Source organism: Labrus mixtus, chromosome 2 (genome assembly GCF_963584025.1).
Source record: "Labrus mixtus chromosome 2, fLabMix1.1, whole genome shotgun sequence".
Taxonomy (NCBI): domain Eukaryota; kingdom Metazoa; phylum Chordata; class Actinopteri; order Labriformes; family Labridae; genus Labrus; species Labrus mixtus.
The window spans coordinates 6,395,770-6,408,645 of NC_083613.1; the positions used below are offsets into that span (position 1 = coordinate 6,395,770).

General features: G+C 39.3%; 1 protein-coding gene across 1 annotated transcript; it reads left to right on the forward strand.

Annotated features, from left to right (window-relative positions):
• The first annotated feature begins 1,315 nt into the window (after window positions 1–1,315).
• On the forward strand, window positions 1,316–12,876 carry dok1a (docking protein 1a). The gene is made up of 7 exons (XM_061048856.1): window positions 1,316–1,462; window positions 3,964–4,042; window positions 8,492–8,613; window positions 8,703–8,813; window positions 8,895–8,964; window positions 10,146–10,318; window positions 10,473–12,876. Exons 1-7 carry the CDS (start codon window positions 1,406–1,408, stop codon window positions 11,352–11,354), a joined length of 1,494 nt encoding a protein of 497 aa, XP_060904839.1. The 5' UTR covers window positions 1,316–1,405; the 3' UTR covers window positions 11,355–12,876.

The window sequence follows — 12,876 nt, forward strand, 5'->3', positions numbered from 1 at the left end:
CCAAGCTGTCTTCTACCAATTCTGGGACAGTGGGTGAAAAGTCAACAATGTCTTATCCTTACTACTTTTCATCGACCTCAATGAAAAGCATCACAGGGTAAAAAAACAAACATGTGTAGAAGATAGGAAAAGACAAATGGGCTGATAAAGGAAATCAACTGCAACTGTACTAAGTTGATGTCACAGATGTCATGTGGACCCCAAAAACCGCTAACACCCACTGAATTCTTAACGTGATGTTTAATGCTGCAGAATAAAAGTCTTGAAAATCTTGGGGATGAATACGACCTATTTAAGGTTTTTACAGGTTATGCACCAGAACAGCCACTCAGAAAGAGGCAGCTGTTTTTGTAAAGTGCTTCCTCATTGGTGGATTCAATCTGTCCTGACCTGCCTTTTATGAAAGTGTCATGAGATAACTTTTGTTGTAAAATAGATCTCTCCCTGCTGAAATCCGCACTGCAGCATCTCTGGACATTTTCAAAAATCTTCTCAAACACCACCTGTTCACCAACGTCTTAACCGCCAACGGCCTTAACACTCCCCCCATTGAGCACCTTCTTCTTCCTTCCTTCATTTGTTTGTTTTGTGTTATTTCTTTCTTTGTTTGTGTTTTTATTTCTTTTTAATATTACTGCCCCCCTTTTTACTAATGTAAAGCATCCTTCGGTTTCTTGAAATGCGCTATATAAATCTAAGCTATTATTATGATTATTATTAATGTGGCGCAATGCAAGTGAGAACTAGTAGAGTATCACTTGATTTGTGTGCAAAATGTCAAGATTTTAAGTGACTTCTGTAATGACAGCAGTTTGTTATTTGCAGCTCGTTGATTTGTTTGCCAGATTTGTATTTGTTTTAGGGCATTAAAAAAACTTGTAAATGTGACTGTGTAACCAATAATGCTTATAATAATTAAAAGACTCTACAGAACAATAGCTTTCTTGCACCATAATTATTGGGCTGTCATAAAATAGCAGCTGATTATTATTATTTTAACTTCAAAATGTGTACAGCATATATAGATAAAGATAGATTTAGCCTTTATCTGTGTACCTTATTTCTATTTAAGCTGTCAGCAGGACCTCTGCTGTTTTTATATTTCCTTGTTAACTTTTTTGCACCAAAACACCAAGTCAAATTCCTTGTATGTGTAAATGAACTTGGCAATATACATCGATTCTGATTGTGATAAGGATGTGTGTAAACATTGAATTAGTCCTGAGCTCTTCCCCTCTCACTTGTGTAATCTCGGCTTCACCTCTACAGGTGGGGATCATATTTCATGAACGTCTCACTGTGGTCACGCCACTCCTCCTCTATTCACCAAAGGAAAAAAAGAAGAGAAGGAAAAACCTCCGTTCAGGATTCCAAAGTCCAAAACTGACGTGCATTTTCTCTTCAGATGGACTCTCAGACCAAAACAGGGAAAGCTTACCTCCAACCACACAAAGCTGGCAAAGTGAGTACAAAGCTTATTGATCTTTCTTTGTAGCAGTAATACTTAATGGATTGAACAAGATCCTTTTTTTTCTGTGTGAAGAATGCACTGAGAAATAAAGAATCATAAAATGGGATGAATGCCAGAAAGCTGACCTTGTAGTGCAGACTCCATTTGTGATCAAGAAGGATTGAAAGACAGAAGATGTGCTATGAGAATGGATTCTATTACAGAATGGCTGCGTGCTCTATGGAGTCAAAAGGTGAAACATAAAAACTTTTAAAGCAGTGTTTTGATCAGTTTCATTCAGATTCACAGTTATCTTAACTCATAGAAGAGCTCATAGTTTTGTTAGTAAAGGCTGTCAGACTGTCTGCACGTTGCTCAAAAGAAACAGCAGAGAAAGAATCCAAATGAACAAGTTGAGACACAACTACACATTCCTGCGCAGCTGTGACAGAAAGTACACTCTGTGTGGTTTCACTGCACAGGTTTAACAGCGGCTATGATTAATGACATTACTATCAATCTCATATCACCTGAGGCTGGAATCGAACTGAAAGGGACTCAATTACAAATCAAAACGTATTTTACATCAAACATGACAAATATGTGACTAACTTGAATTTATTTTCACAAAAAGCAGGCAAGCTTCATTTTAAAGGAGTGACTGCATCAGAGGTGTGTCATCATTTGTCTTCATTCATGGTGTGACACTCCTGGACTATTTACAATGTGTCACTTGTGGGAGTGTTGAAACTGACAGACACATTGACGGAGGAAAGGTTTCTGTCATAGACCGTACAGTTTACAGAACCATCATGATGTCACTGATGGTTGGCGTGTAGACAACTGGAGTTATCAGCTTAAGTTACAGGCAGCTTTGTTTCTTCAAAATGTGTTACGAAGTGGGATGCTAATTATTGCTAAAAGAAAACAAGTCTTTACGTATGTACTAAAACTTGACAACTAGTCCAACCAAAAGCTGAGCTGAGCTTTTTATGACCCTCGAGAGACTTCTTATATCAGCAGGGTGTGTCAGAAGAATATCACTGAGGTAATGAACATCCAGTATTTCCCACACACACACTTTAACTGAGAAGTCTACCCATGCATATCAACGGTTGGTAAATTAGGCGACACGTATTTATTATATTTATTTTTCCACCATCCATGGTCAATGAAGAAGCACGCACTCGTCGTTTCCTCTGCCTTTCCTGCTCCTGTTCTCTGTGACAGACACCACACTGTGCTAAACACACTCTGCGTATGTTCCTCCTGTAGGCGCACTGCTTGTTTTTGGACGTCTTTTGTTCAACGTCAACTTGTGCTGTTGTTAACTAAGTTGCAGCTGTTTGTACCATGGATTATTTAAGACATCGACACAGTCTCAGTCACCGCACCCATTGGTTACTGGAGTGCAGTTTTGAGGCCCAATGATAGCAGTCGCCATATTGAAAATACTGCCTCAAACGTAACTTTCTGTCAACCTAGTAACCAGGTAAAGAGATGGAGCTGAGGCGGGCCTTAAGCCTCTTGGTAAACAGCTTCAGTGCAACACGCTCGCAGACAGATCAGTCATGCTAATTCCTTTATTTTGATGATTTTTTTTTTTTTTTTTTTAGCTTTTATGCCTTTATGTAAAGGAGTGGACAGAGTTTGATAAAGGGATGAGAGAGTTGTGATGAAGTGCTGAAGGTATGAGTTGAACCTGGGTGGCCCACTTCAAGGACCATAGCCTCGGTACATGAGGCGCACAAATAAGTGTTAGGCTATCGGGCGGCGTTGCTTGTGAATAACTCTTATCTGTTATAGAATCAAAACGGAGTTATTTTCAAAATCCCCTCCAGATGTGACTTCAAAGGCTTTATCCAGGGGGCATTTTTGCCTTATTGGATAGGACAGCTTTTAGAGAAACAGGAAATGTCAGGAAGTGAGTGGGGAATGACATGCAGCAAAGGGAGCTGAGGTCGGACTTGAACCAAACGGCCGCTATGACAAGGACTATAGCCTTTTTTCAACACTGGAGGTTGCTGCTGGTTGTGCACCTGATTTCATTTGGTAACGTTACCACGTTCGTTTTGATCTATTTGATACCCAAAGTAATTGAAAAATTCAAACCAATGACTCACCTGCTGTAAAAACAGACGTTAGACACACAGTGAGGAAGAAACAGAAAGAAGTGATGTGTACCGTGGGAGAATAGTGACCATGATACCAACATCTGTACTGAAGAAGACTTTAAAATAGAGATTTAGATCATTTAGAAAATGTTTTAAATGAGGTAAAAAATCAAGAGTGAAGCGCAGATACACTTCTATAATCTGACTCCTTTTTGAAACAGAGTTTTTGATCTTAGAAAGATTGAAGGTTTAAGACCCACAGGCAACATCTTTCCCTTTTAAACAGTCGATGGTTTAGGTTTAGGGTAGTGCAAGTTTGTATATTCATCAATGCTGGTTTGTAGCCACCAGCGCTGTTCTTAAACTTCTTCTCTTCCCTGTCTGTCTCTCTCTTTTCAGAAATGGAAGCCAGTGTGGTTGTCTCTGTTTCCTCACAGCAGCAGTGGAGTGGGACGACTGGAGGTCCAGGCTATGGGAGGTACTGTCATGTTTTCATTCTTCTATCCCCATTTGACCCAACATGGTGTAAAGGTTTCAGGATATCAAAACATTAGTCTCATTTTGCACAAACTATTTTTAACATTGGAGGCACCAGAAGAATAACTGAGATCTTTAAAAACTACTGGGACATCTTTAGAGTTGAGTCCACTGTGGGGACTATACAAACAGTCGGACAATAAGGAAAAGTTTAAAGGGGCATTTCACTGACTTTCAAAAGGAGTTGTGAAAACTGAAACACACAGAATGTAGACTAACATTGTGTTTGTCGTCTGTTACTAGACTCAGATTTTAATACAAGTCTAACAACATCACACAGAGGGTCTGTATAGACCTTTTTATTTAAGAGGAAGATGCTTTTAATGAAACAGGATACACCTTTATGAGCTCTCTTCTCAACCACATCTACAGACTCCACTGTCACTTGTGACTGCGCTGCATACAGCGTGCATGTTAAATAATTCAAGAAAGATAAGGAAGACTAAATGGAGCTCAAGAGTGATAACTGAGTTTCAGGGATGTGGTTCTCAACCTTTAAAAAAAGTGGGAAAAAATGAATCCTTTCAGCAGTGATGTTTTCAGCCAGGTACAGCTAACAATCACAAAATACTTGAAGTAGAAAAAAGCTGATATAAAAAGGAATAAGACAGTAGGCCTAACCTTGAAACTAACAAACTTGCTTGCTTCATGCAACTGCAGGCTTATTTCTATCTGAAAAAACAAGTGATTTACTTTAATTTCTTATCAGGTTCTTTATTTTTTTACTTTGTTTTTACAGATTCCGCTGCATTCTTTTGTTATATTGCTGCAGCATTTGACCCTGAATTCATTGACTTGAATGCAGTCAGTCATTCAATCTTTAAACTGGCTTCATGCTTAGAAATGTTAATGTTTTAATGACAAACAACAGATTACTTTAGTTTCTGATTATGTTGAAGATATGAATACTAAATAAAAAACATGGATTATTAAACTTAAGTTGGCATTTTATTGAATTAGTCTTAAGTACTCTTAGAAATTCACGTACCTACCTCTGAGAAACTGTAAGAGTGAAACATGGACTCTCATATACAGCAGAGAATCATCACAGAAAGAGAACACATGGCTCAGCCTTTACATCGGAATAAAGACAAGACACAGTAAGCTTTGGTCACACAGAGAATGAAAAAAACCCTCTTATAAAGAGAGCAGTACTGATGAAACACTGCATGCTGACAGGAAGTGACAGGTAGTGTAGCACAGATAATATGAGAACTTTAGATATAAATTATGGCCTGAGTGTGTTTGCATGTGTTTGTGTGAGTGACCTCTTGAACCAGGCCGCAGAGGACGAGATAAACACTCAGACAGGATGCTGACACGGACAGCAGGACTGCGGTCCATTTGGGCGCCTTCCGAATCAGTGAGCTGACCTGAAAGTGTCTGAGGGACCATCGCAGTAACAGCTGGTTCACTGCAAAAAAGTAGAAAAAAACAAGAATAAAAAATTATCACTTGTCAAAATGTATCTTGGTCTAAAGAACCCACAAATATCTTAACAGTTGTGCAGTCAGATTCATAAACAAGGATTTTTTTTTATGTAAAGAAAGTATTCAACATTGATTTTCTCTCTATGGAGAAAAAAAATCTGCTTAATATTAAAAACTCTTAAATCTTAAAATTAGGCTGTATAGCCTGGATAAATATACAACATTCTAGAATAATAAAGTAATATGGATAGTTACTTATTCTTGTATTACAAATGAGATTGACCTGATGAGAGAAAGAAAAATGCATTTTTCTTTTTTAAATTCGAAAGTTATAGTGTCCTCAGTGTTCTGTGTTTGTTCTTCACGTCTACAAATATAAATCTGTGCTGTGGTGTCAGATTGACAACAAAACAGGAACATAGGATGTTTTTTTTAAATCTTTATTATAGCATGGTAGAAAACAGACCTCACAGCAGGGTAAAAACTTTTAGGCAATCAACAAAAAACAAGTGAAAATCAGCAGGAGAAAATGAGAGCTGACAGCAGAAAACACCCCCGACCAGGAGCTACTGCTGAGTTTATAATGAAAGTGCATCTTACGTCAAGTCTGTCTTAATCTTTTCAGACACAGGTGTTATAAATAAATCCCATTTATGAACAAAGTCAAAAGTTTAACAGAGTTCAGAGTGTTTACTTTGTTTGCTAAGTCGGTGTGTGAGGATGCAGGAATGCTTAATGTGCATTGGATGAAAAAAAACAACACCTTCAGTCTTTGAGATATAATTTATTTAAGGTTATCTATAAGAGTCAGACATGATGGACCTCAGATACAGTCAGTGCTATAACAGTCATTCCTGCTTGTTCTGGAGCCTTACAGTGTAAGTCTGGTACTGGAAAACATTGCTCCCATTATTTTGACATATTTTTTTTGTTTTAACTGGTAGGGGCATTTTGGAGGGAAATGGTTCAACCTGCAGCTTCAAGACAGGTTTACAGAGCTGCAACATACATGGTATCCTTGTCCTGTCAAAGTGCTGCTTTGTGCTTCTCAGAGACTCAGATTGTTATATATATATATATATATATATATATATATACACACACACTTTTAAACACTGTTCAAGAAAGCACATTTTAATTTTCTTGTTTTTTTCCCCCCACATTTTAATACTGTTACTTTCAACAGTACTTTGAATGGGCTGCAGTAGCTCAGTCTGTAGGGACTTGGAACCGGAGGGTCGCCACCAAGTCCGGAAATTGGTCTGGCAGCTGGAGAGGTGCCAGTCCACTTCCTGAGCACTGCCGAGGTGCCCTTGAGCAAGGCATCAAACCCCAAAAACTGCTCTGGAGCGCTCGCTGTGGGCAGCACCCTCATTCTGAGACCTCTCCATTAATGCACGTCCATAGGATCCTGTTTGTGCATGTGTGTGTAGCATGTTCATTAAACAGAGTGTAAAACTGAATTCCACCTCGCGGGAGTAATTAAGGATAAATTATTTTTATTTTCATAATGAAAAGTCTCCAACAAAGCAGCAACATCATTAGAAATGATGAACATAAATACAAACGGAGCATTTTTCTCTGTGTTGTAAGATTTACACAGACCACAAACAAAGGACTGGATGGGTTCATTTCACATTTGGTGGGTCAGGAGACACTTAGTTTACACTTGTGGGTTCTGACGACCTTTGTGCAGCATCCGATGTCTGTGAAACTAAGGATAGCAATCAACAGTAGATATCAAATACATCCTGGATTGGAGGAGAGAGCACATGAGACGGGAGAACACAGGCGAGAGAGCGCCAGGATGCAGCCATACCCGACTCCATATTTCTTGTGGAGCACCTGTCAATGCTGGGTCCTCCCAGAAGGCATAGTGCCATCTGGTGGCTTTTGTGTGAACACAGTTCATTTCACTGGGATACTTAGCTCACCACAACTTTAATGATATGCAATGTAGACAAACATTTTGCCAAATCTCTTCACTTTGTGTAGAAATCATGAATCATCTGCCCAACTCATAATTATGCTGATTTGTTATTGTTATGTGGATCAGGTGATCCAGCTCACCTTTTTTCACAAATGAAAACAAAATGCAATTTCTTGATAGTATCTAAATGATCAACAGATTGTGAAAATGTTTAATCGATGGACCTACATTTGGTAACATTTTCTTCCTGATATTCAGCCTGCATATGCCCGTCTGTTGGGATCATTTTAATCCAGATTTTTTTTTTTATTCCAGTCCTGCTAAAAAGTTTGTAACAATCCAAACTAGAAATTAAATCCAAATAAAAACGAGAGAGAAAAGTTTGGATTCAGTGATTTTATCTGATGGCATTATCACCTTTAAAAAAATGAATAAAACCATTTCAAGATTTGATCCAATCCAGTTGCTTTAAACAGTTCACATTATTTTTTTCTTTAAACTGGTTTTAAATAATTAATAATGTTTCCACTGTTTTAGAGCAGAAATAAGAACAACAAATAAGGTTTATTCATTTGTGTACATCTGTACTGTAAATGGGGCTTGCTTCTTTTCTTATCCAGCCACAGAACCTGACACACCTCCTTTTGAACTTTTCCCCGGGGCTGTTTGGCATTCAGGACGGCACGTCGCCTCATGTAGTTCATCCTCCATTAGAGAGTTTGTGCAGAATATTTTCTTTTCTCAACATCACATCCCAACAGTGCAAGTGACATCAGAGAGATGATGTTGTGAAACTACTGTTTATATATATCAGGCTATAGGATTCATAAATGATAAATTACAAATTAACACAATGTTTCTTTACACAATTTAATAAATGAAACTGCTCTATCACAAGTAGGCCTACATATTTTTTACTCACTTTTTGTGTCCTGAATTTTTACAGGACCATCTTTTGGGTCTCTACAATAAATCATCTTAATAAAACAAAAACCTTGACTGTTTCTTCATTGTGTGTCCACCAATGAAGGCGATCATGGTTCTGGGGTCAGGAGGCACCATCAGCCTCAAGACAGAAATATGAAGATGGTCCGACTGTCAGATCTCATCAGCGTCCTCAGACTCCCCCCAAACGCTGAGGCCTGTCCCATGGTAGGTCTTTATGAAGTCACACATGTATCAGCAGCAGTTCAATAAAAAGTTGAATAAATAGGACACACTCCTATCCGGGCTGTTTGCAGGAGAACATGTCGGCATTTTGCGTGGAGACTCAGGAAAGGACGATGGTGTTTGCTGCACTCAAAGACGACTGTGTGGACTGGGTGGAAAAACTGTGCCAAAGCACGTTTCAGGTGTGTTAACTGTTCTATATTATCAATCAGATAACATTAAGAAGTAAAACCTCAACGTTTTCTTTCCCCTGTCATTCTCAGAGAGGCGATGCCTCCGGCACTGATCAGCTTTATATGGAGGAAAACCAGATATATGCCTCAGCAAATGAAGGTAAACCTTTTCCATCCCTTTAACAGTTATTTCCTTATTCTGTCTGATTGATTTGTGCTCCACAATTATCACCAACTCTAAAATCCAACTGAGGACGAGTCAGCCTCAAGGGGCTTACTGGAAAAAAGTCTGGATAAAGTTGGGATTAACAGATACAACTGTTAGCGTTCACTCATTCGCCTCCCCCGGACAATGTCAGGAAATGTTAAGGAGTGTAGAGTATGTGTGAAAGGGACTATATATGGTGCCTGTACTTAAAGAGTATGCAGCCACTCAATAGACTCCCAGGTTTTAAATCACTATTCTTGGCTCAAGGTTAAAGGTCCCATATTATGTTTTTTCTGGTTTTATATGCTCTTTAGTGTGTTTTCCATGTTTCCTGTGCATGTTTAGGCACATCTATGTGCAAAAATTCAAAGTCCGCGGAAACGCGCCTTCTCCTACGTCCTCCTGTTAGCTGTAGAATTAGCTGCATGTAACGCTCAGTTCTAGCCCCCCTCGAAAAAAATTTGCCAGTGTGACGTCTTGTCAGTGTGAGATCACTGATCTAAGCCCATTGGCTCGTTGTGGCAAGCCCAGCAGCTCATGTTGCACGCCCATTAACTTCTGTAGCACGCCCACGATATGCCGTAGCCTGCGGTAGCACAGTCGTGCTAAGGTGCTAATGTTTTTTGCTCCCCTTGGAGCCAAAGTGGCTGCATTCCCAATATGGTAAAAGGGGCGGGACATTTCCGAGAACCGTGCTGAGCGACTGACCAATTACGGCAGAGCCGACAGGCCGACCAATCAGATCAGACTTGGCCCACGTGGGGACTCTGAACGTGGGCACTTCAGAGCCTTAGAGAGAGAGTCAGAAGAGAGCCGGTGCATGGAGCGACAGTTCATGAAAACAGACACTTTTTTTTTATAACTTTAGCTATTGTGAACATACTTTAGTAGGTACATAGATTAAATATATGAACCCCAAAAAGGGCATAATACGGGCTCTATAAATTTGGCTTTTACGAGACCTTAGTAGATTTAAAATTTATAAATATTTTGTGGCTACCAGTTTTTTTTTTACTGCAATAACTAAACGTGGCCATTTAGAATTATTGGAAGAAATGCTGTATGGTATTGTAATATTTAAGTGACATTTACTCAGTTAAGTAAATATTAAATATTGTCATTTCTCTTTCCAGCATCAGAGTTCAGGGTGGTGGTTCAGAGGACTGACGCAGCGTCACGTTGTGGCCTGCAGGGGTCATACTTGCTGCAGGTGGGGGAAGAGGCACTGCTGCTGAAAGAAACACAGAAGAGAAGCATCATTAGAGAGTGGCCATATGAACTACTGAGGCGATATGGAAAAGATAAGGTATGCTTTTTGTAAACAACACCAACCTTTCTTTTAGCTGCTCATCTTGTGTCTCTGAAAACAACCTTACAGGTGCACTGTCCTTGTTCAAATAGAGAAGGAATATGATTCTTACAATTGCTGGCTAAATGAAACCTTGTTTATTTCTCACCAGTCGGCCTTAAGCATTGAAGCAGGACGACGCTGTGACTCTGGTCCTGGAACATTCAGCTTTGAAACACAGCAGGCTGAGAAAATATTCTCCCTGATTCAGATCACCATCAAACGGAAGACCTCACCTGTTACTCTAGGCATCCCGAACCAAGAGAGTGAGAAATCAATTCCCAATATACAAGCCCATTCCCCTCTCCCAAAGATACCGGATCTGACCAGCATGGCTGCCATCCTGGAGAACAAACTGAGGACACAGGAGAAGAATTCTGCCCTTTCAGAAGGGAGTTCTCAAGAAGATTTGCCAAGTTCACCAGAGAATATGTCAGCACAGCCAGCTCCTATCACCCTCATGCCTCTCCCAATGATCCCCACGGATGTCAGCAGCTCTGTCGGCCATCTTGGTGCACAACCAGATGCTGTGTACGCTGACCCTGCTGATTGCATTCAATCTGTTCGCAAACATCATCCAACCACGGCTTTGTACGTAGACCCTGCCAGTGTTCTCCCACTCAAACCTCCAAATTCAATGGAATCGGTCAGTCCCCTTCCAAGCTCCTCGGCTTCAAAACCCTGCGATCGCAAAGATCCAGTCTACTCAGAGGTGTACGACAAAATCAGTCCAGGGCAAAACAAACAAACTGTGATTCAGAGTACAGCACAAATAAAGTGTTCTGCGGGCGATGAACCCATTTATTCTGAGCCCATGTCCAAAAAGGAGGAGGAGACTCATAAAAGTGTCATAAAAACAGACCCGTTCGCCCACCTTTACGCTCAAGTCCACAAAACAAAACCATCCCATGGCCCTCCTTCGTCTACTGTCCCTTTGACAGGCACAGACCATAATGTGGATGATGTAATCTACGAAAACCTGGGCATCATTTAAATTAAGGAAAAACATCTATGACAAGCCTTGTATGTATTCTTGGTAAACAATGACTGAGAAAGGACAGTCAGAGTTCATTGTGAAATATTCTAACTAGTAAGCACTTCTCCTGCATGGACGCCTTTCTGTTGTGTATGTTTGTTCAAAAAACCTTGTAAATTCAGTTTGAAAACAAAACCAGCCTGTTCATTGTTACAGGACTGACCACATTACTTCATCACTGACTTGTTAAAGCCTTGAGTTCGACATGCGGCAGTCATGATTGTTGTTTAGATCAAAGTGACCTTATTTGGACAAAAGAGGGGATCTAAACAGTCTGTGCATGTGGCTCATTGAAGGGCTGCAGGATGATTTTCTTTTTGTGGTGGTTTCTCACCACAGCTGTTTATTATGAGCGAAAGGAAGGTGTCAGAGAATATGGACTAAAAACTGCAGTTTTTCTGGTACGATTGCTACGCTACGGCTTCAGTTTTTAGCCACATTCACAACCCCCTGACCAGCACCCAAAGGGGAAACATCTGCACTTTAAAGTCGCAGGACTTTAATGGCTACAGGGTGGTGTCCAGATTCATGATATCTGCAGACAGCTATGTGCAGCATCTTTTAAAGAATGGAGAGTGAGACTGAGTTGACGTCTGTTTCCCCACAATGACATTGGACCACTGACAGTTTTGTGGGAGATTCTGGTGTTTAATGCTGGAATAGACTACAAAGGTCTTATTATCAAGTGATGACACTTGAGGCTGATTATTAGACGTGAAAAGGCATTATACATTATATGTGTTTTTAAATCATTGGTGGTAACAGACACTGTTGTGAAACATTTTTTGTAAATATATTTTGTCATTTTTTAACGATTGAACTGAATGTCTCACCCTTTTCAGTATTTGTATTTTTTTAAAACCACATGTTGATGTTATATCCAAATGTTATTTTTGTTTGCTTCTGAGGTTGTTTTTGCTGCATAACTCAGAAATGTATGTTTTTATACAAATGTATTATATAGTGTTTTGTTTTTTTCAATGAATGATGTGGTGTGCTGGGCTCTGCTGCTTCAGCCTCCCCTGGTATGAGGGATTTTGTAGCATGCATTAGCTGGTGTTAGCTTTAATGTTCAAATTTTCAAAAATATATTGCTAAGTATTAACCATTTCCCTCTAAGAATCACAGCTATAGTTAAATCACTTTTACAATAAATGATTCAAAATAAAATATCTTAGATTTTAATAGATTTAAAATCTTTCATGCAGTGTTTTTTTTTTTTGTGTGTGAATAAACTTTTTTTTTCCTGATTGTTAAACACGATATGGTATTTTATCTTTTGGCACATGTGTTTTATGCAAATGTTTCATCTTGATTGTGATTTTTTTCTGTTTGTTGACCCGAGTTTGTTAAAGGAAAAACATCACAAAGATGGACAAAATGTCTTTTAGATTCTAATGATGTCAGAGATGTTTGTGAACATGCTGAACTTTCATTTCCTGTTCTCTTTGAACCCTATTATAAAAATGATTCTCTTGTA